The sequence below is a fragment of the Vigna umbellata genome, chromosome 5 (genome assembly GCF_029865625.1).
Source record: "Vigna umbellata cultivar VRB3 chromosome 5, Vumbellata_1.0, whole genome shotgun sequence".
Taxonomy (NCBI): domain Eukaryota; kingdom Viridiplantae; phylum Streptophyta; class Magnoliopsida; order Fabales; family Fabaceae; genus Vigna; species Vigna umbellata.
Genome location: NC_142169.1, coordinates 31,220,343 through 31,245,810, shown reverse-complemented (window position 1 = coordinate 31,245,810; position 25,468 = coordinate 31,220,343). Strand labels below are relative to the sequence as shown.

General features: G+C 33.1%; 2 protein-coding genes across 2 annotated transcripts; both read right to left on the bottom strand.

The window, feature by feature from the left end:
- Positions 1–567: 567 nt before the first annotated feature.
- LOC124842311 (endoglucanase 17-like) lies at positions 568–2,911 on the bottom strand. The gene is made up of 8 exons (XM_088116069.1): positions 2,609–2,911; positions 2,296–2,502; positions 1,965–2,165; positions 1,775–1,867; positions 1,541–1,702; positions 1,347–1,452; positions 1,105–1,268; positions 568–1,024 (listed from the first exon to the last, which is right to left on the bottom strand). The coding sequence occupies exons 1-8, from the start codon at positions 2,840–2,842 to the stop codon at positions 692–694; spliced, it is 1,500 nt and encodes a 499-aa protein (XP_087972195.1). The 5' UTR covers positions 2,843–2,911; the 3' UTR covers positions 568–691.
- A 9,149-nt stretch (positions 2,912–12,060) lies between these two features.
- Positions 12,061–15,694, bottom strand: LOC148198129 (pectinesterase-like). Its single transcript, XM_088092143.1, has 3 exons — positions 14,717–15,694; positions 14,179–14,339; positions 12,061–13,096 (listed from the first exon to the last, which is right to left on the bottom strand). The coding sequence occupies exons 1-3, from the start codon at positions 15,631–15,633 to the stop codon at positions 12,402–12,404; spliced, it is 1,773 nt and encodes a 590-aa protein (XP_087948269.1). The 5' UTR covers positions 15,634–15,694; the 3' UTR covers positions 12,061–12,401.
- Positions 15,695–25,468: the final 9,774 nt, after the last annotated feature.

Sequence of the window (25,468 nt, the reverse complement as noted above, 5' to 3'; positions counted from 1 at the left end):
TTATAATTATTATTATTGATTATGAAGTAATTTTATATAATAATAATAAATAAATAATATTAAAATGTTGTAAAAAAAATGTTTTTAAAAATATTATTATCCTTCTTATAATTTACATAGGAAGAAATAATGTATCTGTTTGAACATTTATGTAAGTCGGAGTGGAGGAACGTGTTTCAATCTTATGTATGATCCTCTCTCACTTCCCACCACTCATTACTTTTTACTTCTTACACTTCACATGTCCATCTTTACAAGCTTTTTCAGACCCTTTCATCCACATTTCTCTATATGGCTTTCAACGGTCAAAGCTCGTTATGTGCAAGCCAGTAGAATATTCAAATCAAAATTATTACTCACTAATTTTTTGTATAACGTGCATTACTCGAGCATTTCCCATTCCTTATTATATTTTATTTATATCCTCTGACACTCTTTCACTCTTTATTAACAATTCATTACTTCCAACTTTCAAGGATTAATCATCGTTATTATACATTCTCTCACACATTCCCAACCCCAAATTACTTTATACTTTTTTCAGTTATTAAATCTTCACAAAGTATATATATAAACATAAACCTTCTTCCATTAAAATCAACACTTAACAAAGTGGATTTAACACTTAAACTGGTCACACTAATATTTAATTAAAACAAAAGGTGCAAACACAAGTTGCAGACACTGTTCCCTAGAGTTGGCCAGAAGAGTGTGCGAGATAAGCAAGTGATCCCACAAGAGGTGCGTTGATATAAGTAGCAGGTTCTGATTGCTCGTAATCTGACCGTTCATCAGGGAACCGATCATTCAGATCTGGTCCTCCAACAACGGCACCCACTAGAGTGTTGGGATTGGGTGATTCTGAATTCATCACACTGAACCCTGCCGAGCATTGGATCTTGCCAGGGTGAACACCAATGGACGGCAGCGATGAGCCCCTGTGGTGTATCCTTCGCGGAAACCGTGGCCCATACCCCACCATGTATGACATCTTCAAGGGGTTCTCTCCTAACAGGTAATCCACCTTGAAATAAAAAATAATAAATGAAGATCGATATTTTCATAGAACAATAATCAATATTCTGATGGGTCTATTCTCTGTACCTGTTTTTTGGCTATGGCACGCAGTCTCTTTGGAGTCACTGTGGTTCCACCGCAGTTCACAACCACATGGGCTTTGGTTAAATACTTAGCATAAGCTAAGAGTATAAAGGAGGTGGAAGTCACATACTGCATATTGCTATCACCCATCTTGAACAGAAGTCCACCTGTGTTAACAATGGTCATACGATAGTTGAGTAAGAAAAAGAAAAGAAAAAGGAAAAAGGAAAAGAAAAGAACCTTACCTGGGGTGAATCGAGAAGAGGAGGAACCGGGGATAACAGAACAGATAAAATTGTCTGCATGCCCCTTATAGTCATGCAGGGATTGCACCTTTCGAACAAGAAATTCCTAAAACCAAGAACACAAACATGAGTTGGAAACCATTATTGTTGTTACCACCCTTTCAAAAGAAGAGGGATTGATTTTGATTTTGGACCTTGGAAAGCAGTATCCTTGCTCCAACATGCTTGTTATCCCATCCAAAGGTATTGTCAGAATCTGCAGCCCCAAGGGTCTGTCCATTCGCTTTAATGTAGTTTAGGTACATTGGGTTCTTGGTAGCCTTGTGAAGCCAAGTAGCTCCCCACAACAGCTCATCCTAACGTATTTCCAAGGCATCATTCAGGAACTGTTCTTACTTTACACAGAAATGCAATAGAAATTTGTTTACCTGATAACCAGAGTAGGAGCAATAAAAGGGGCACACAACGGACTTCAAGCCATTGCTGTAGGATCCCCTGTATTTGTCAGCAAACTGGAAAACCTATATTCATAAACAAGCACAACATCACATTTTCAGTATTACTTTAGAGAACTACGTTGCAATCAAAGTGTGGTTTTCGTGCAAATGAATCACATACACGAATAGCCCTCCTAACCAAAGTTTTGGAATAGGCTGGGTCAGTTTTCTTGAAAGCCAGAGAAGCGGCTGCAAGAGCCGCAGCAGTTTCTGCAGCCACATCCGAACCAGGGTTGTTTTTATCTACTTTAAAAACACTTCTTGGGGTGTCCATGTCCTCAGGTCTCTCCCAACAAGCGTGGTCCTTCTCAGCATCTCCCACCTGCAAAAAAACCACACCCAATAACCGTACTTCCCTTGCTTTCTCCGTAGTCATAAGCATTTTGGCGCAACATGACAAAAGTTGACAAATAAAAGCAACCATTATGAAGAGAAGAGAAGAGAAGACTAACCTGGACATAAATGGTGTCTGGATGTGCAGTAGCTTTAAGAAGATAATCCGTGCCCCAACGAATGGCCTCTCTGGCATTCTGCAACTCACCTTTCATCACCCCACCAAACTCAATAACACTCCAAGAAAGCATGGTGGTGGTGAAGGCCATGGGAAAACCAAACTTGACATTATCCCCAGCATCGTAGTACCCTCCAACCAAATCAACCTGCATTGCACATTTAACCCGAAATAAGAAAAATGCACAAGCGAAAGAACAAAAAAAAAATGGAACTGAGATAAAGGGTAAAACTCTGGTGTTGATAGTATGATACATTCATGGCGGAGCCATCAGATAGAGCAGAGTCCCTCCTCCAAGACACCCTCTGGTTAGAAGGGAGCTTCCCTGACCTCTGACCCTCGAAAAAAAGGATGGATTTTGTGAGAGCATCTCTGTAGTTGTGTGTGGCAGAGTGAGGGTGGTGGTGGGAATGGGGAGTGAGGGAGTGAGAAAGGGTGGAAAAGACAGAAAGAAGGAAAAGGAGACAAGAAAAGAGAGAAAAAGTCATATTGAACTGCCCAAAGTAAAATGAGCAGAGCCAACCCAACCAACAACAAACTGCAAGTATCTCTTGCTCCTCTTGTATCTATTTATAAAAGCCAAAAGCTTCCTCAGCAACGTCCTTGTTTGCTTGGTTACAATACAACAATAATTAGGTCCACATCCTAAACTGAAAACCTAAGGTAGCTAACTAGCACCACCACTACAGCAAACCCACAATACAAGTTTATTATCAAAAGAGTTATCAAAGGCCTATTTTAGGAAACTGATGTTAAATGAAAATAGAAACTAGTGGGAACATTCATCAGGCAATGGTTATTTCATAAAAAATAATCATATATCTTCAATTTTCTCCTGAACTAGTGCCTATTTTTCTTTAGAACTTGTAAGTAAAGTATGAATCTCTGTCAAATTGTAGGCATAAACTGCTGTTTGGTGTTATTGAACAAATAGGAAACATCACTGATCAGCAGGTTTCTGATGCAAATTATTAGCTGGGCTAGCTACTTGTAGATATTCTTTTCCATGAAAAACTAATGTCTTCACATCAATGAATACACATGCTTTTTGTATAAACAGTATCCCATTATCTTAAAGATCCCTCTTCCTGGGTATAGATTGTCATAGACATTATTTACTACAGATTACTTTTGTAGTGATAATCAGAGAATCAAGTCATACATACACATCAATGGTGCTAAAACATACTGACATTGTTTGGTTCCATCTCTTGACCACTTGATTCCTGTCCATGCAGACCTACAGAAACTAACCTTTCCATTATGCCAGGACGTTATTTTGTCAAAAGGTACTCATGTTCTTTATAATACTATTTTAATCTTTTACGTTTTATAAATAAACAAAATATTTAAAATGGTTATTCATTTTTAACAGAGTTTTTAAAAATAAAAAAGATTATGTTTTTAGAAAATAAAATGAATCAAATTGTGGAGTTTATTTTATATTTGATTCACAACTTAATTCTTGTTTTTGTAGTCCATTGTTCTTCAGCAGTAAAACAAAGGTATTAACTTTTATTTAAATTTGTATTTTTTTGAGTGAAGAAATGCAATAAAAACAAGGACACGGTGCTCGAACAAGAAAAACTGTCGGAGAAAGGTGATGAACAGAGCATGGAGAAGAAGTATCACTTGAAGTTCTCCAAAAACCATTTTCACAAAGGCCCATACATAACAGATATGGAACTTATATATAGGGATAAGTATGATCCCTCACACATATAATTCCAATTGTTACCATCCTCATTCTGCCTTATATGTTTTGTATCGTTGATACAATTTCAGTCATGCATGCACGAACTGCTACAAGTTATGCAACTCCTGCCGCTATTACTGTCTAAAAAATGAGTTTCTTTTTACATGGAACAATTTCTCCAAATATTACAAATGGACAAGTTAAAAAAATATGATTGATCATAGACTAAGTTGTATGGATTCGTGATAATTCTAAAAACAAAATTGTGAGTATGATATAAATGTATGAAAAAGTGAAGTTATCATTACTTCTACAGACTTCACTTTTTCAAAAGAAGTTGTGTGATGTTCTTATAGCGTTGTTTTTTAAGTAATTATGAATTCACATAACTTAACCCATGATTAATAATATTTTTCTGATTTGTTATCCGAACAAATTTGTCTCAGATATATTAAAAAAAAAAAAAAGAATGATATCTCCTATGTAATAGGATTTTGATTAATATTTGAAGTGTTTGGTGTACATGTCAACTCAACTCAACATAAGATAAATTTAATTTAAGATAAAAATACATAACAATTAAGGCAGAAAAAAGAGCATAGAAAAATCGACATGACAGAAAAGCAAACACTCTAGAAGGTGGCTCCGTCTTGTGATGAATAACATTTTAAATGCCTTCTAAATAGTGATGTATGTAATTATGTAGACCACGAGGTGAGAGTGATCAATGTTGGGAACAAACAGTTTCTTATGTTACGGAAAGAATGAACCAATCTCATATTCAGAACAATGGTTTTTTTTTGTTTTTTCATCCCTACAAAAATTCCTTTAAGCGTATGTCACCAAACTAATGAAGACAGGAAAACGAAGAAGACACAAAAGAAAGGAAATTTTTTTAACAATTCTTTTTAATAATTTTTTATAACGTCGAGTTGGTTTATGATTGATGTATTTTGAATATTTTTTTTAAAAATAAATTTAAATATATCAATAAAATGACACATAATTTAATATAAAAAAGAATTGTTATAAAAAATTATTAGCATGTAATTGATTCAAAAGGTACTTGTTAAACAATTCACTGGAAATAAAATACAATCCTTTCATTCATTTTTTCTTCTCAGATGTCCATATTTTATAAGCAATATTAAATGCTTATATTTAAAATAGGAAATAATATAAAAACAGAAAACAACTTAAAACAGAAAACAACTTTAAATATTTAAAACTTATTCCTAATTAAGTGCAACAATAATTTAAATCTAAATTATATCTTCAACACTCCCCCTCAAGTTGGTGCATGAATATCAATCATGCCTAACTTGTTAATGACTTCTTCAAACACCTTTCCTGAAACAGCCTTTGTTAATATATCAGCAAGTTGATCTTCAGACCGAACATGTGGAGTTTGAATTACTTGATTATCTAGCTTTTCCTTAATAAAATGTCTATCCACTTCAACATGTTTGGTTCTATCATGTTGAACCGGGTTATGTGCAATCTCTACCGCAGCCTTGTTGTCACAGAAAAGATTCATCGGTGTTTCATACTTGATTCCCAAATCAGCTAGTACGCTTCTAATCCATAGTAATTCACAAATGCCATATGCCATACCTCTAAATTCAGCTTCAGCACTAGACCTTGCAACTACCTTTTGCTTCTTGCTTCTCCATGTGACTAAGTTGCCTTCTACAAAGGTAAAATACCCTGAAGTTGATTGCCTTGTAGTTTTATCTCCAGCCCAATCTGAATCTGTGTATCCTTCTATGCAGGCTCTATCATTTTTTGAAAATAATAAACCTTTCCCTGGTGAACCTTTGAGGTATCTAAGGATACGATATACTGCTGTCATATGTTCTTCACTAGGAGAATGCATGAACCTACATACAATGCTCACAGAATACGCAATGTCAGGTCTAGTGTGAGACAAATAAATTAACTTTCCTACTAACCTCTGGTATCTATGCTTATCCGTCTCAATCTGGTCTGAATATACAGCAAGAGAATGATTCACTTCAATTGGAGTATCGGCTGGCTTGCAAGCCAACATTCCAGTCTCAGATAGAAGGTCTAGAATATATTTTCTTTGAGATAGAAAAATACCTTTTTCGGATCTTGCAATTTCTATGCCAAGAAAGTATTTTAGTTGTCCAAGATCCTTCATTTCAAATTCAGCAGCCAATTTCTTCTCAAGTAATTTCATTTCTTCCACATCATCTCCTGTTAACACCATATCATCTACATAGACAATAAGTATGGCCACTTTTCCTTTGTTATGCTTTATAAACAAGGTATGGTCTGAATTACTTTGTTTATACCCAAACTTCTTCATTGCTAACGTGAGTCTTCCAAACCATGCCCTGGGTGATTGTTTAAGGCCATATAAAGCCTTTTTTAATTTGCAGACTACACTTTCTTTTGAAGGGGGTAGTTGTACTCCCGGTGGAACCTCCATGTAGACCTCCTCTTCTAAATCACCATTCAAGAAGGCATTCTTTACATCAAATTGTTTCAGGGGCCAATCTCTATTAGCTGCTATGGAAATTAGAATTCGGATTGTGTTGAGTTTAGCCACTGGAGCAAACGTATCTTGATAGTCTACCCCATATTTTTGTGTGTATCCCTTTGCCACGAGTCTTGCCTTGTATTTATCAATACTTCCATCTGCTTTTAACTTCACAGTGTATACCCATTTGCACCCAATTGTCTTTTTTCCACTTGGTAAAGAAGTTAGTTTCCAAGTTTCATTTTTCTGAAGTGCTTCCATCTCGATGTTCATTGCTTGCTTCCATCTAGGATCTTCTAATGCTTCCTGCACACTGTTAGGAATAGATACAGTGGATAATTGATCAACCGTTAGAGCATATGATTCAGATAATCTATGAGATGATACATAATTGCTAATAGGGTATTTTACTTTCACTCTCGGATCTGGTTCATAAACTGATTTTGGTATACCTTTATTTTGTCGTTCTGATCTTCTGGTTTGTGTATTGTGAGTGTTAGAAGAAGTTGGGATGAAAGAGTTTTCAATAGGGACAGAAGTTACCTCAATAGTAGGTTCGGGATGTGTTTCAGAACTGTCCACATCAGGTGATTCTGGTATGTAAGGTAGACTTGGTGCCTCATTTTGTGAAGAATGACTTGCATTGAGAAGATCTGTACCTGGAAGACCGGTGGAGACTTCAGGAGAAGGATTTTGATTTGGTGGACTCTCCATAATAAGAGAAGATGTTGGAGTAGGAGTCACAGGTAAAGGTAAGCATAATTCTTCTTCTCCAATATGACGAATCTCCCCCTGAGAAGAAGAAGAGGTGACTCCCCCTGAATAGAAAGGTTCAGACTCCCTAAAGGATACTTCAAGTGTTACATGCATTTTGTGAGTTTGAGGGTCAAAGCAACGATATCCTTTTTGGACGTCAGAATAGCCGACAAAGATACATTTTTTAGCACAAGGATCAAGTTTACCACGTAATTTTTTTGGAACATGAACATAGGCAGTGCAACCAAAAACTCGAGGTTCAAGATTCATGACATGTGGAATAGAAAAGAAAGTTTCAAGCTTTTTTTGAGGGGTGAGAAAACCTAAAACACTAGAAGGAGTTCGATTTATAAGATAGGCCGCAGAGAGGACAGCCTCACCCCAATAATGGGAAGGGACATTCATGCCAAATAATGAAGCCCGTACAACCTCCAACAATTGTCTGTTTTTTCTCTCAGCAAGTCCATTTTGTTGAGGTGTATATGTACAAGAAGTTTGATGTTTGATTCCATTAGAGGTGAAGAATTCAGAAAAGGATCCATTCTTATATTCGAGGCCATTATCAGATTGAAAAATTTGTATGGAAGTATTAAATTGTGTTTGAACCATACGGTGAAATTTTTGAAAAACATGGAAGACGTCATTTTTATGTTTAAGCAAAAAAACCCACATCATTCTAGTACACTCATCAATAAAGGAGACATAATAATAAGAATGAGAAAACGAAGGGACTTTAGCCGGGCCCCAAATGTCAGAATGAATGACTTGAAAGGGAATACAACTTTTATTCATACTGGGGTAAAAGGGAATGCGATGGCTTTTAGCCATTTCACAAGTAGAACATTGAAATTTAGAGGAATGACAATTTGAAAATAAATGGGGAAACAATTTTTGAAGATAACCAAAGGAAAGGTGTCCGAGTCTTTTATGCCAAAGCCAAGTAGCAGAATGAGAAGAATCTGGAGTGTTAGTAGCAGATGCTCTGCAATGCAAGTCAGTACCACCCTCAGAGACATCTAAGAAGTAAAGATTACCACGTCTAACACCATAGCCAAGAATCACCTTGGTCTGGACGTCCTGAAAAACACAAAATGTGGGCCAAAAAATCACACTGCAGTTAAGTTGTGATGTAAGTTGACTAACAGATAAAAGATTGAAATCAAGAGAAGGAACGACAAGAACTGAATGAAGAGTGAGAGTTTTTGATAGAGTAATGGTACCCTGACCAGTAATGGAGGCAGAACCACCATTAGCAGTGGTTATGGTGGACTTACTGCATGGGAAACAATGTTGTAACATAGAAGCATCATGAATCATATGATCTGATGCGCCAGTATCAATTATCCAAGTAGAATTCCTAGAGTGAGTAGAGAAAGCAAGAGTTTTACCTAGAATACCTTCATACACAACATTAGCTTGAGGAGAGGGAGATGAGTCACCATCAGAAGAAGAATTGAGGGCTTTGGAGGAGATTTTTCTGCGAGGACGTTTGGTGAAGTCCCACCATGTTGGATAGCCGATGATTTCGTAGCAACGATTCTTGGAGTGACCAGAATCACCACAATGAGAACATAACAAGGGTTTCGCAGAGGAACTATCCTTGCGGTGTTTAGGAGGATAATTGGCAGCAGAAGAATGAGGAACTTGAGATAGTAGAGCGGAGGAATCCGAGGTAGGAGCAGGACGACCCATAGTGATACGTTGTTGATGTTCACGACGGACATAGGCATATGTGCTCTCAAGATCCAATTTTGGGTCTTTACGAAGAATCTCTCCACGAACTTGGTCAAAATCAGAATCCAAGCCGCTAAGAAAGATGTGGACACGTAGACGAGCCATGGAAGAATGCATCTGGACTACGCCATTCACGGTGGTTTCAGAAGAAGACATACGATGATCAATTTCTTGAAATATGGAGAGTAGTTCGTTATAATAAGTAGAGAGGGGACGACCATGTTGTTTGGTGGAGAAAGATCGTTGGTTCAGTTCGAAGAGGCAAGTTTCATCGGATCCATCGTAGAATGTGCGGAGAGCTGCATCCCAAATTTGATGGGCAGATTCAAGGCGGATAAACCGCTGCATCAACGGGGGACTCATGGAATCAATAAGCCAACTTTTCACCCGTTTATTCTCAGTAATCCAGTTATCATAGGTTGGGTCATCAATGGAGGGTTTCGCAGTTGCCCCAGTGAGATACCCCGATTTGTTTCGAGCACCAATACGCATGTCCATTAACTGGGACCAAAGGGGGTAGTTTGAGTCATCAAGAATAACAGTGATGGGAAAAGAAGAATTATCTTGCTGAATGATAATATTGGAAGATGGGTTGGCCATGGTGAAATGAGAAATTTAGGGATTGGAAACCGTGCGGAGATGAAGATAAATATTCCCGGAATTAGAAAACATCTGATACCATGTTAAACAATTCACTGGAAATAAAATACAATCCTTTCATTCATTTTTTCTTCTCAGATGTCCATATTTTATAAGCAATATTAAATGCTTATATTTAAAATAGGAAATAATATAAAAACAGAAAACAACTTAAAACAGAAAACAACTTTAAATATTTAAAACTTATTCCTAATTAAGTGCAACAATAATTTAAATCTAAATTATATCTTCAACAGTACTCAGGGTTTCCATAACCACAAAAGAGAGATCTATCACAACACATAAATATTTCATGAATACCATATGTGAAACTAACACAATTTCGTGGCATTCCGCGTGCTTCAAGCAAAGGGTATGTGATTATACGTACCAATTGCTAATAACTCTGCACCATTTGTATCCCGTGATGTCTAGACAATATTAAATGAACCACTTATTCTATGGTCATTTCTTCATTCTGGATCAAAAATTCTGGAAGAGGTGTTGAAAGAAATTTGATGGGATGCATGAAGAAACAACCTTATTCTATTCATTTGCCTCCTAATGTCAATTTGGACTTTAAAGTGTGGGCTGATAGAGGCTTTTAACCCAATTATTTCTTTTTCTTCACTTCGGTTCTCGACCTTTGTTACGTGAAATGTTTTAATCAGATCAACTTGATTATTCTACAATATTGTATCTATAGATATTAAATATTTATTGGGAGCATGTAATTTAAAATTAAATTAAAACATTTAATAATTCCGTTGAAACTTTAAATTCAAGGAAAATAAATAATTAAAAAATGTCGCATAACCAACCTATTTGGTTATTTATTTATTTATAAATTTTCACTATTCACTAAACAAAACAACCACCTTGTTGTTCTCATCTAATCTACAGATACTTGATTTTGAGTTTAGTTCCGAGGTTGCTCATATTTAATTGTATTGACTAATTTGGTAGTCATTAGAAATTTCTCTCTACTGTAACCAAAAAATATCAACTCTTTCCTAAATTTGTTCCACCATGCACACATAATTATATGGAGTGATTCTCATATATCCCATCCATAAATTACGTAAAAAAAAATACTTCTTTTCTAGTCGGAATGCACTTATAAAAATAGGAGAAACAAAAATAAACATATTTATAGATCGGTACTTTAATATCTTCGTCATGAATACTCAATAAAAAATTATTATTATTTAATATGTAACTTTTTTAACAAAAATTACAAACTTTTATACAATTTTTTATAAAAAGTAAAAGTTTTTATATAATTTTTCTTGACAAAAATTGAAAACTTTCACGTGCAATTCTTTTACCAAAATTGCAAACTATTTTGTTTAATTGCTTTGACAAAAATTACAAATAAAACCCTCTAATAATGAAACACTTGTGAGCGACAATCTTTTTCCATCACCAGCTCTCATCACCCATAGTTGATAACTTCTACATCATTACTGTTAACAACTCACCCTTAAGCACAAAAATAAAAGCACAACATAAATTTAGTAAAAATTATTGAGCATACAATTTTCTCTTACAAAAATTACAAATCTTATCGATATAGTTTTTTCTGACAAAAATTTCTTATTCAATTTTATGACAAAATTGTAAATAATATAAACACATAACTAATTAATCCTACTCTTATTCAATTTTTATATTATTTCTTCGTATTACTGTATCTCAAATTTTGATATATAGTCATTTTAAGAATTAATATAAGAAAGTATATAATCTATGATAATATAATGTAAACAAATTCAGCAGTAAACTAATAATGATCTTATTCAAGGTTATCAAATTCGAGACTTTACGTAAATTAGTGAGAGTTGAGTAAACTCGACTCGTAAACTCGTAAGAGTTTATTTTAGATGAAAATTTTTTATATAAATAATATCTTACTTCAAATTAGTCTACAAAATTATATAACTTTAAATAAATAAAATTTATAGTTATATTATTCATAAAATAAATATTATTATTGCTATTAATTTTGATATATTTCATTAAATATATAACTTTCAAGTTCCCATAATCGCTCCAAACTTACGATTTTATATGATCCCACTGATTTTACAGTCGATTCTATCGAGTTTACGTAGAAAACGAGTTTACTTCCGAATTAACTCGGAAGCCATGTCTAGAAACGTAAGAGTTTACGCGGTAACTCCTTAGAGTTTGATAACCATGATCTCATTACTTAATTATTGATTATAATGGCAACTAAAAATCATTCAAAAAATATTTAATTATGTATTATTTTGGTTTTTCAAAAGTTGTAAATTGAACTTTAATTACAACTTGAAATAAAACTAAATTAAAACCCATTAATTGATTAATCCAACATATAATTCGGTTTACCATTTTTATAAAGGATTTAATCATTATTTAAACAACTTAATTACTTAAAAATTACGACAAAGTGAGAATTAGTTCTCTTCTACTTAGACCATACAATTCTGCACTTTGATATTTTCTCATTGAAGCATAGGTTTGTATTCAAAGTATTCAAATAATATAGATAAAACTTATTCAAGAGCTTCTTTGCTCTTAGGTCCTCCACATCTTGAAGTATGTCCCTAACCTTCCTAGTGGTGAGGTCTCCAATGAGAACATTTATTTCTTTTTACTTGATTGCTAAGTGGCACCAGAAATAGCAAAGACCAAAAAAGTGATACTTCATGGAATAAGAGCATGCACTTATTCAAGTCAAGCCAGAGAAGAATGGAATGCCATAAGAGTTCAGCCATTCATTGCCTTGAATGAAATTTGCAACTGTGAACTGGCTTGCCTCAGTGGAGTTGGTGATGACTCTATAACCAGGCCACGTAACTCTGCCACTTGTATTTGCACCAGGACCTCTATTGTTGTACTCTCCATAATACAAAGTATCCAATGCAAACGTCCCATTCCATTCCAACCACCCTGCAGGGTCTATCAGATCCTCCATCAATGAATTCAGAAAAACAGTCCTCGAATACATCTTCCAGGGACGACCCAGGTAATTCCTGAACTCAGATTTCACAGGGATCAAATCAGCAGCTGCTGCAACCTTGCAGTTTATGATGGAAATGCCGGTGTTTTGGTTAGGGTCTTCTCTGCCTTGTGCGGTGAACAGGTTCCTCTGGTTTGGATTAGGCTTTCTTGCGTACAAGTTGCAGTTCTGGAGCACCGCTGCTGCATTACCAAAGATGAAGTCCACGGTTCCATAAACGTCGCATTCGCGGTAGAATTGACGCAGAGAGTGGACATAGAGCGTGTCTTGGTAGGCAACAAAGCTGCACTGGTAGAAGGCTGAGAAATCAGCCCCGCTTCTTAGAGCCACAGCTTGGTGTTTGCTGGGCCCAGCTGAGTTCTCAAAGGTTATACCCTTTGCTATGAATCCGTCTCCAACCACAGCTGAACGCCACAAACATCAGTTCCATACATAACAATTAGCTTCATTCATTATGTTTTCCGAAAGGATAATTTAAAAAGCTGAGGTAAGTGTTTATAGTTAGTGTTGTCGGCAGCTGTCATAAAATATAAAAGAAATATATGTAGGCCAAGGTGCCTTATCATGAAGGACACGTTATTTTTGGTTTTACAATATATACAAGACAAAGTTCTTATGCAATATATCTCTAACTCCTTTTTGTGCTGTCCATCCTATAAATCCATCAATTTTCAATTTTAAAGAAATATATATATACCAAATTATTCACATGTTAATTCTTCTTCATGAACTTAGATCTTAAGTCAATTATCAAGAGAAAAAATGACATTACTTATATAATAATTTACATGTAATTAACAGCCAACAAAATAATTGTTACTCAATTACTAGTGTTGCAAAAGAAATTTTCCTCGCTAAATATACCTTTCAATTTTGTTTGTAATAAAATAAGCTTGATATTAATTAGTTAATCGCAGGAAAAAAAAAAACAATTGATATGTTACGAGCTTTAATATATGAATTGAATTGGTAGGCTTGAAAGAAGTAGTTAATTAATTCTAGTTGTTCGTGTTCAAATCTAATTTGCTTTCCAGAAATGAAAAAGATATAGAAAATGACAAAGCGCAGGTTCCGATAGTAGTAATTCTTATCAGCATACTTGTCAGAGAACCGACACCAGCCCGTGATTGTGATATTCGAACATAGGTTAGGTTACTATGTAGAGCATCTGAAAATACAGGTAAAGGTCTAAGTGCTTCCCGCTTTATTGTGATAATGTGATTGTGATATTCGAATGTTTGTTTTACCTTTACTACTATATACTAGTAATAATTCAAATAATGTAAGGAATGATATTTTTGTCTCTGTTTTTTCTTCTGCTATTATTATTGCCTTTTTATTGAGTGAACATTAATTCAGACAAATTAGTTGTTGGACTTTTTGTTTTGATGTTTATTTTATGTTATCCTTAAAGAATGGATACCAATCAACTTTCTATGAGGAACAGCAGTATAAGGAAATTAGGAAAGGTTTGAGTAAAACGCACCGACAGTGGCAGATTGGAAAGTAGTCCAGCCATCAACGACGTTCCTGCTTGCCTTCACAACAGTCTTTCCAATTCCATCTCCGACCCACATCAGATTGGTCTTCCTCCTTATTACCTCCACGTTCTCGAAGTATGCCCCAGCTTTTATGTGTATCACAAATCTACACATTTCAAAAATTTACCACTTCATAAAACGTCAAACAATTTAAAGCCACATAATGGCTATGGTTTTCGATTATATCATACCAGTTTAATATTAATATTACACAAACTATTTATTTTACGGCTTTTTACTTTTATTCTGAAAATGCATTCAATGCATCATTTAATATCCTATCGCTATTACCAGATCATCTGTCATACATTACAAGATTTGGTGAATCTTTCTTCTAGTTTAATTTTTCTTGTGATTCTATATAAAAATATTAAAGAGTTTGTTTAACAAGTTGCAATTACCAAAAAAAAAAACAAAGAAAAGAAAAACATAGTACCGATGAATGAGGTGATAACGTGATGGATAAGGTGGTAGTATACTTGCCTGGTCGCACTGGAGTTTGGAGCTGCAGCCACTGCTTCACCTATAGTGGTGAAGTTGCCACTGCCATCTTGGGCCACAACAAGGTCGAACTTCGTTTCATTCACCGGAGCTTGAAGCAACTTCCGGTCTTTAGGGGTAACCCACGACGGGAACCCGTCTTTCATCTTTCCATATTCGGGAAAAATCTCGTTCTTCGACTGTTTCTTCTTTTCGGGCACTTTCTTCAGCATGGCCAACGAGTTGCTTACGAGATGCGAAATCTTCAACAGCCCCTCTTCAATCTTCTCCCTCACATGCCCTTTGCTGTACGCAAAGCCATCCAGACACGTGTAGAGGTTGGTCATGGCACCGCTTAAGAGAGTCTGCGAGTCGTGGTAACGCTTCGACCCTATTGTGCTTTGGGAGAGATCCGCCACGGTGGTTTTGAGCTCCTCCACGGTTTCGTCGAAGAGGTCGAGGCAGTCGTCGAGAGCTCGCTGTTCGAGTTTGTTGAGACTCGGGAGCTTCTTTCGGAGACCGCTGCAGTTGGAGGAGGACAATGTGACCTCGTATATGGTGTGGTTCACGACAGAACATATCATTTGTGGTACAGTTTTTGAGGTGAGATCTGGGAAAGAGGTAAGGGTTGAGACGCAGAGGTCCGGGTAGAGTGTTCCCTCGCATGTGGAGTTTGCTACCTGGAAATGGAGTTGGGTTTGTTCCAGGGCTCTCGTTGCTTCTGCGGTGATGCTGAATTGGGTTGATGAAAAAAGGAGTATAACATGAACCGCAGAGAGAATGCAGGGTATGTGAGGTATCATTTTTCTACTGATAAAGAAGAACACGAAAGAAAGAAAGTGATAGCAGTGGATCTCTGGCATGTGTGAAGTGGGGTGGTAGAAATTCTGTGGATAAATAGGGTGGGTGGTTGCTGGCATTAATGAATTAGTGGGACTTGCTTCTCTTTAGATCTCACTCACTGTTTGTAATTTAATTTCTCTTACTCACACAGCCACATTCAAATTGTTGTTTACCTTAGTTTGCTCGAGCATGTTTCAGTTCATGCAAATTACTTTCTCTTTTGAAATTTATTTTTGTTGGTTTTTCTACCAAAATGATGCACTTTTATACACAAATTACTAAAACGAGTATGTTTAAAATAAATTTCAGGGTAAATAAAAATCCTACAACTTCAACTTTTATTTTATAGAAATCGTACAAATTTACAAAACTAAAAATTGTCAAATTTTAAAAAGTTTATACAACTAAAACTACTCAAGTCGTCGAGGGAACGAAGAAATCGTGTCTCTTACATATGGTTTTAGTTCAATCAAATGGTCAATATAAAAGTCATGGGACTTTGGACGACTTTGAAGTTGAAATAACGAAAGGTGTTAACGATATTAATTTTAATTGAAAGTTGTATAAGGATAAAACGATTTCTAATTTTCATAATCATGACTGTAATCAACTACAATATAAACGTAATTGATTACCAGAATATTTTTTCTTAAACGCACAATTATAATGGATTACAAGTAATCGATTATCATATTGTTTTAATCCTTACAGACATTTTTGTAATTGATTATCGTGGTAGAACACATATAAATTAGATTTTTGTAATTGAAGAAAATCGTAATATATTAAATGATTATGTTATATGCATTTTACGATAATTAAGCTTTTTTAAAAATTGCCCATTAAGGTAAATTTTGTACTACACCATTTTGGTAAAAAAATTCACTTTTATTAATTTTCATTTCTTCGTCTGTTTCAATTTGTTCCCTAAATTTAATCAATATATATGTTATGTTTTTGTTCGATACTTAAAAAAAAAAGCTCTCGACCACGTCATTTTCTATTGATTATGTAATAATCGATAAAGAAAGAAACACCAAAGTTAATTTATAATTATTAAATTTTTATATCTGTTATTATTTAGTTATAATATAAAAAAAAATATCATTGAACTTGGATGATAACATAGCCATATTGAACGATGCTTTGTAAGTGGGTAGTATAATAATTGATATAGGTTTTAAACCACATCAATAGGCTTTTCGCTCTCACTTTCTTCTTTTCTGAGGGTCGTTTCTTCTTTGGAAAATGTTATTTGGACAACAAAAGTTTGACACAATTTTGACAACGGCGACGTGGCAGCTGTGCATTGGCTCAGTGAACCGGGGTGAGGGGTATTTTGGGTTTTTTCTGGTTTGTTTTCAATTCACTGAGCCAATGCACAGCTGCCACGTCGCCGTTGTCAAAATTGTGTCAAACTTTTGTTGTCCAAATAACATTTTCCTTCTTCTTTTATATCACTCTTGTCGTGCCAATGTTATTTGTGTCACACTAACGTGATTAAAGTCATCGTTGCCGACAAATTGGCGTCGCCACTATGAGTTTCTCCATTTCCAAATCCACAACCCTTCTCCGTCACCTTATAATAACATATTTTAAATCGTAAATGTTTTTTCTTCCAAAATTCGAAGTCTTATATAATCAATTTCAAGAATCTACAATATTGACATATACTTTTCGACGTATCACATATCATATAGTAATGTTTTACTAAAAACTTCTTTGTTACGTATTACACGAAAATCAAAATTAAATAAGTTCATTAATTATTTTAAACTAATAAACAGTTTCAATGAAAAAATTATACACGTTAGGATAAATTCGTCTTACATTACTTTAAAATCTTTGCAAACTAAATTTATCAAATCATTTTAAGCATTCTATTTCAGAACTATTATGGAGTATATCAAGTTAGACTAAAATAGAAAAATCAATGTTTTCTCATTGTCATAAATAAATCATGGATTTTAAATTATCTTGTAACAAAACAAATTTAATTTTAATATATTTGTTTCTAAATTAATTCATATGACGAATAATAACTATTTTCTTAACCATTAAAATAAACATAAAATTTTAAGAATTTTCGTTTGATGAGATATTTAAATTAATTTTATTATAAATAGACGAGATTTACATTTCCTAAAACTACACACAAAAGGGATTTTTTACTAATATGGTTCATTGGTTTTTGAAATTACGTTTTTGAATCAATTTTTTTTTAAAAATACCTTCAAGATTAAGTCGTGTTTTGTTTTGAAATTAAGTGTGTAACTAATTATATTTAATTCTGATGAAAATTGTCTTTCATATTCACAATTTTTTTTTAAAAAAAACATAATTTTAAAAGCAAATTAACTTAGATTGGTTAAACAACCCACAAAATGTGTTCCCAAGTTATGTTTATGCTTCAACCCATTTGGTACAACTAATTACCAACCTTGCAGGGCACAGCGACAGGACATAATTATCCTCAGCTAACAGTAACAGGAAACTTTTAAATGTGATTAATAGGGGAGACAAGTTTAATAATATCCGTTTCCACTTAATAATAATTAATTATTATAAAATTATGCTTGTAATAATGTATTTAACGTTTCATTTTGTTAAAAGACTTATATAGACATTATTTTGAATTATAACTTATTAAAAAAATAAAAATTGTAATTTACTTATCATTCATTAAATTTCATTAAAAATTATAGTCAATCAACCTTTCTATTTAATTATTTATTTTCATATTTTATAGTTTTTAATAAATTTAAAATAATTTAGAAGTATGCTTTGTAAAATATATAACACTTAATTAATAAAATAAGATTACTTGATTCCCTTCATTGGTTGGACAGTAAATTTTCAGTATCGGTTATTTTATTTATATACAAAATCTTCATATTAGGCTTTTTTTAATCCATATTTTCTATGTTAATTTTCAAACGATATAGAAAAAAAACATAAGAAAATAAATATGATTCTTCTTCCAACAAATGTGATAAAAGGAATTAATGAATGAAAAGATAAAGAGGAAAAAACACATAAAATCAAAATTTATAATCATCGCAAAAACAAATATATAGTAATTCTTTTTGCATAATAGTAAAGAATTACGCATAAACGGAAACACAGTAGGTTATTCTTCAACATAATCGATTATATTTTTCAGCAGAAAATATAATTAATTATGTTGTCAGTTTTTATTAATATTTAAGAATTTATTTGTGATAATAGAATAAATAATAAATATAATATTGTAAAATAATAAATCAGTCTATCAATCAAATTTATTATAAATTGTTACTTAAATTTATCAATTCGTCCTTAATTCGAAAAGTCTCATTTTCGTATTGTGACAAAAAACATTATTAAAAGAATGTTCCAATGATCTTATATGTGAAAAAAACCTAAGACAATATACACATTTCGTATTATTTATAATAAGTCCAGTATTAAACGGAATTTTTTAAATGTAAGAAGTTAGATATTAAATATTTTTTATGGATTTATTGCCAGTGTACTTTGCTGTGCACAATATCAAATATAATACACTGTGAAACTAGGAGATTATTGTCCAATAAAAAAAAAACTGAAATGAAAAAGGAAATGGATTTTGAGTGGCTTTTTTATACATTTCATGCTTTATTTATGAAATAATCTTACCTTTAACAATACAAATATAAATGGTGAAATTAAATTTCGAAATTCCACTTCAGATTATTTGATTATGCTTGTGTTTTTGTCTAAACAATCAGATTATTAAGTTTTCCACATTAAAAATTTCGGTGCCCACGATCTAAATTATGATGCTACAATTATTGTGAGATATTCAATCTTCCTCTGAAGTTCTTCTATATTCAGACATTTGTTTATGCTGTTCTAACTTCTCTTGTCCCTCTATGAAGGACATGGTAAGGTGCCACACACTTTGCATCCATTAAATATACATTGTTTGAGAATTTAATGTATGAGTTGGGCTATTCTTCGTATCCTGTCCAAACTATGTTTTTTTTTTTTGCTGAAAAAAAAAGAGAGAACAAAAGTGCCTAAAAACCTAAAATATCACACAACTATTAATCTCTTAAACGAGCGACTCAATATAATTTTTTTTAATATTAGAGTTTTTCGATTTTAATGCTGGATCCCTTATAAACGTTCAAATCGTAAATGTTGGAGACACCTAAGACTTTTTATTTATTTATTAAAAGATCTATGATATGTGTGTGTGTTAAGAAACTCCCCTCCTGCCTAATAAATTAACCTTTACGGTAGCTGATAAAAAAACAAATTAACCTTTACATTTCTGATAACTGACTTCTTGTTGTTGACTATTGACTGAATTATGTAAAAGGTTACAATGAGAAACTACTATTTAATTCAGGATCATGAGGTTAGTTTTTATCCAATATTTTCTTGACAGGTGAATCTTTTTGCAGTAATAGTTTTAAATGTTAAAAGTATATAACAAATCATTATTAAGTTGTGAGCAAGATAATTTATATTTGAACCATACTCTGGGATTAAATAATATATAATTTTTCAGTAGAAGAGGATGCTAAAATCTTAGAATAATATAAATCAATTAAAATTTGCATAGGAGAAACGTGCTATGTATCTTATATGGGAGATGCAACGCATCTTATCTATATATAATGTGTTTTGAGAGTCAGATTTTTGGGCTACCCTCTGGATTATAAACTGAGTGTTCTCATCTATTAGTAACATAATATATATAAACTGAGTGTTCTCATCTATTAGTAACATAATATAAATTGAGTGTTCACTAATATCCTATATTTTGTAAAAACGATGCACGTTAGTCCTTTTTACTTACGACGTTAAAAAAGGCTAACGGCAGACTTGCTCTCTTGGCAAAAAGTTGATGACTTGTACAATTATTGTTTACGTGGCATGCTGAGTTGGAATGACTTGGCAAGGTGTGTAGAAATGTTATTAAATTAATTGGTTAAAAGCAAAAGGTTAGGGTTGTTGTTGATTCGTCCTTGAAGTGAGAAAACTTATTCTTCCTCACATGGTGGTGTGCTTCGAGGGGAGGTGGGATAATCCCTATTTATAGGTGCTTCTCATGATGAATTACAAGGTTGTCTCGAGGTGTAGAAAACGAATATGGTGGAGTGATGTTGCGATTTAGGTTTTTGCAAATTAGGAGTTTTCTGATTTGGGATTTTAGGGTTTTCTTTACAGGTTGTGTAATTGAGGTTGAGGAAAAAGGAAATTGAGATTGAATGAAGGTTTTTCTCGTACTTGCAAATCGTGAGGAAAAAGGAATTCTCCTCCTTTTTATGCTGCTGCAAGCATCCTAAGAGGATTTTACTATTTAAGAATAAAGACATCCATTAAACAAAGAATCTCGCATGTATCATCTAGAGTATCAACAAACAAGGAAAAAGTACGAAAGCAGCCTTCAACTAGTCATGAAAACTTTAGTAAAACTTTTAGGTCTATGACAGCTTCCTCAATGGCATAAACTATCATCTTCTGTATCTGTTCAACATAAACATATATCTGATAGTATATTCTGCCAATTATCCTTAATATGTATGATAATCATATACGTTAGGGAGCACATTGCACAATTTTTAAATAAAAGGAAGATCACATTTAACATTTTTAAACCATTGGGGGGACCAAAACGAACTTTTATACATGAACCCAGATTGTTCATTTTAATTATAGCAGAAACTGATAATCATCCTTTACAAAAACAACACATAAAATCCCAAAATTGCCTCCCAACATTCCTTGTAGTTCTAGCAAATTTCGTTACAACAATATCACCACAATGGCAAATAGGATTATCCCACTCCCCTTGAACCAACACCATGTAAGGAATCCAAAAATCCTTTGCCCCATGTCTTCGAAGAAGAATAACAACTTTGTGAAGAAGTCATTCTTAACCCTAACCCTTCGCTTTTAAATTTGGGAACAACAACTTTGCTCACTGCAGCACGAATCACTAACAACCCTAACCCTTTGCTTTTAAATTTGGGAACAACAACTTTGCTCATTGCAGCACAAATCATCAACAACCCTAATCCTTTGTTTTTAAATTTGGGAACAACAACTTTGCTCATCGAACGAATCAACAATTTCTTTTAACCCTCTGTTACAAAATTTCCACATCATTTACTTTTATTCTAAAAAATTAATTCATCAAATGACCTCATCGTGCCACGACATCAACAAATGTACAAGTCATCAACTTTTTGCCAGGGGCCAGGTCTGCCGTTAGTCTTTTTAACGCCGTAAGCAAAAAGGAAGGACTAACGTGCACCGTTTTTGCGAAAAGTATGATGTTAATGAACTTTTAAAAAAAGGAAGGACAACTTTGAACAGACCCTACAAACCGAGAGACCAAATTAGATATTAAACCTATATATATATATATATATATATATATATATATATATATATATTCACGAGAAAAATTGCAAACAAAGTTGTTGTGTATTATGGCAGAAAAAAGAAAGCAAACTTACAAACTGAGATCAAAAGAGAAAGAGAACAAAGAAAGCGCCTTGAGAAGAAATGTATTTCTGATTAATGTGAAACAAAACGTTACAAAGAGATAGACGCTAGTGCCTATTTATACAGAGGAAAAGAGAATAACAAAAAACAATAAACAGTTACACATAACAATAAGTAATTGATCAGAGAAGCAATGGTAATTAGGATGAAGGTTCGAAAACCGAGCAATAGAATGAAGAACCGAGTGGTGGAAGATGGAATCGAATGGTAATGAAGAACCGAGTGGTGGAAGATGAAACCGAGTGGTGAAAAATGAAATTGAGCGATAGAAAATGGAACCGAGTGGTGGAAGGCAAAAACACAAATAAGACCGAATGATAATAAGTATGATGGAGACGAACGGTCGATAATTAAGTTTTTGAATTCTGATTATATATATATTTATTGCACGTAGAGAGGATATATCGTGGTAGAGATGTGTTAGAATGTTTTAAAAAAGCACCGGCTTAGAAAATTTTCAGCGTGCTACAGGCTGGATATTATTCAGCCAAATCCCTTTGTTAAGTTATGTTTATTCAAAATATATTATTAGCAGCCCTTAAAAGAATAAACGCGTCATTGTCCCAGGTGTAAACTATAAAAGTAATTAATAATATAAGAAGTTCACATTATATTAACACTAAAACCGAGTTTATCTTGGCTGTTAGCTACAGGCAATAGTTAAACCCAAGTGGCAGTGTTCGTGAAAGTTAGCTAATGCATGAATAATATACGTGCACATGAAGAGTACGTATATATATGTAAATTGAGTTGAGAGGCAGATCAGTGAACTGTGCGCTGTAACCTCTTTCTGCTTATTTTGATTTTAAGGTAAACTCTAGATAGGTACACTTTAATTCTCTTCAACGCCTTGGGTATATAACACTATATTTATTACAAAACGACCTTAGCTTTCAACTTGTGAAGAGGTGTTTAATCTCAAGTTGCTCAGCACAACTTCCTCGTACTTTCACACAAAGTCAAGTTTATTTTTTAAGCCATTAACACGAAAATAAAGGGTCAAGGCAGAATTTATCTCTTAAAGAATGCAAAAGTTGTAATAAGTTCAACTCTTACTTTCTTTTGAAAAATAAATAGTAGCTGTTGAAGCATTGAAGATCCAAAAAATCAAACGAGAACATGGAGGTAAAGACATGAAAGAGAGATATATAATAAGTGTCATAAATACTTATTATATATGTTTATTATAATTTAGGTTTAATTGCTTCCTTTGTCCCCAGTTTGGTTGAATTGTGTCAAATTCATCCTCATTTTTAAAAAAGTTTCATTGTCGTCCTCACGTGGTATAAAAGTGTCAATTGAATCCAAACATAGAAAAAATTTGTGTCAAAGTAGTCATTTTTCCTATATCTCTGTGTCTTCCTTTCATATGTCACTTCTCTGGAGTTATGAAAAGCCTTAAATTGGATAAGGTAAAATGAATATCTGTACTTGATTGTATGAAAGGAAGACACAGATATATAGGAAAAATGACTACTTTGACACAAATTTTTTCTATGTTTGGATTCAATTGACACTTTTACACCACGTGAGGACGACAATGAAACTTTTACACCACGTGAGGATGACAATGAAACTTTTTTAAAAATGAGGATGAATTTGACACAATTCAACCAAACTGGGGACAAAAGAAGCAATTAAACCTATAATTTATTGTTTGTCTTCGATATATGTTTTATTCTCATGGATTTTTATGTTTTCTTTTTTAAGGTAGATATAGTTCTTCTTTTTTTTTATAAAAAAATTAAGATTAGAAGTTGTTTATCAAAATCTTCTCGCTCAACCACTCAATCACTACGAGAATACCAAACATTCCTCCAACTGTTATTTTCTATTCTATCAACTTTATTTATCCAGTATTGTCCTAACCCAATGAAGTCATATTTCCAAATTTACTTTGAATATTTTCAGATTGGGCGACTTTTGTTTGCTCAGACCTACTTTTTCTTTTGGGCATATTAATTGCTTAACTACATTTACACTATTGATTTTAATACTTTAAATTTAACAGCTTGCGAAAATGTTAGATCTAAGTCTGGAAGCAAAAGTTTTTTTCCATGGATGGAACAATGCAGCATGGACTTTCTGTAATTTGCAATGGCAAATTAAGTCTGAAATGACAGCTGCACGTGTAGAGTCTTTTGAGAGGAATACGCAATTTTTAAAGCTTTATCCCTTTCGAAGAAATATTTAAGCTAGGAGCAAGTAAGATAATTATAACGCATTTTAAGTTTTAGATTTTTTATTTTTTATCAACTTGCTCTTTCTACATTATCATCTTGTTTTCGTGACAAGAAAATGGTCAGTACATCATTTTTCTATTCCACCTATCTCACATGAATTATTCTAACAAATCATGTTGTCAAACTGTACCATTCAAACAATCAGATAACCACTTGATTTTAACAAGACGATAATATGCATACATAAATCAACAAAACTTTTATAAATAAAAGTTGCATATCTAATTCATCGTGCTCTTGTTCTAATTCTCTCCACAATATAAGATGTTGCATGCATAGTTTTGTCAAGTATGTGATTTATAAATAAATAAATAAATATAAACATTAACTAGATATGTCCAATATAATTTCCAGCAAATAAAAGTAATTGTCCAATAAAGTCAATAAATAGCTTGATTTCTTAAATATCTGTTATAGTTAAGGTTTAATTGGTCAAGTACATGAAAGAGGTTTGCTGGAAAAGATTGCTTATGAATTAATTATGTTTATTTCTATAATGTTTTGAATTTGGATGAAGTAACTCTATCCGAATTGTTTGATTAATTCATGTACTCAACTATATATTTACATCAATAGTTTAAAATGAAATTGTTTAACTTTATTTTTATTTGAACTTAGATATAGACATCCACAATTTCAATGTCTTGAAAGAATTAGATTTGGCTGTTGATGGAAGATACTACGAAAAAGAGGAAAAGGTAATTAGAACGTAAAGTATATTTATTTAGGGTTTTCCATATCAGACGTTGATCACGAGCTATACAGACGTTAGCAGTTCTCTGAAGATTATTATGATTTGAATACCTCATTAATAGTAATCTTGAAAACATAAATATTTTAATGATAATGCTATTTTCTTAATTTTATGTAAAGGTATAATTTAAGAAATTGTTAATAAGCTCTTTTCAAAAACACTAATAATTGTAAACTAAAATAATACATCAATCAGAATATCATATAAAATATTTTTATTATTTTATTATTATCATCAACATTATTCATCACTATTTTTTTAGTTATTTTGTTGTTGCTAATTAACATCCTACCTTGTTAATTTTGTCAATACACTGATGTTGGTCAAACAAGCGATGTTTGTACGTGACTTGTTTTTCGTGTTTACGTGTCA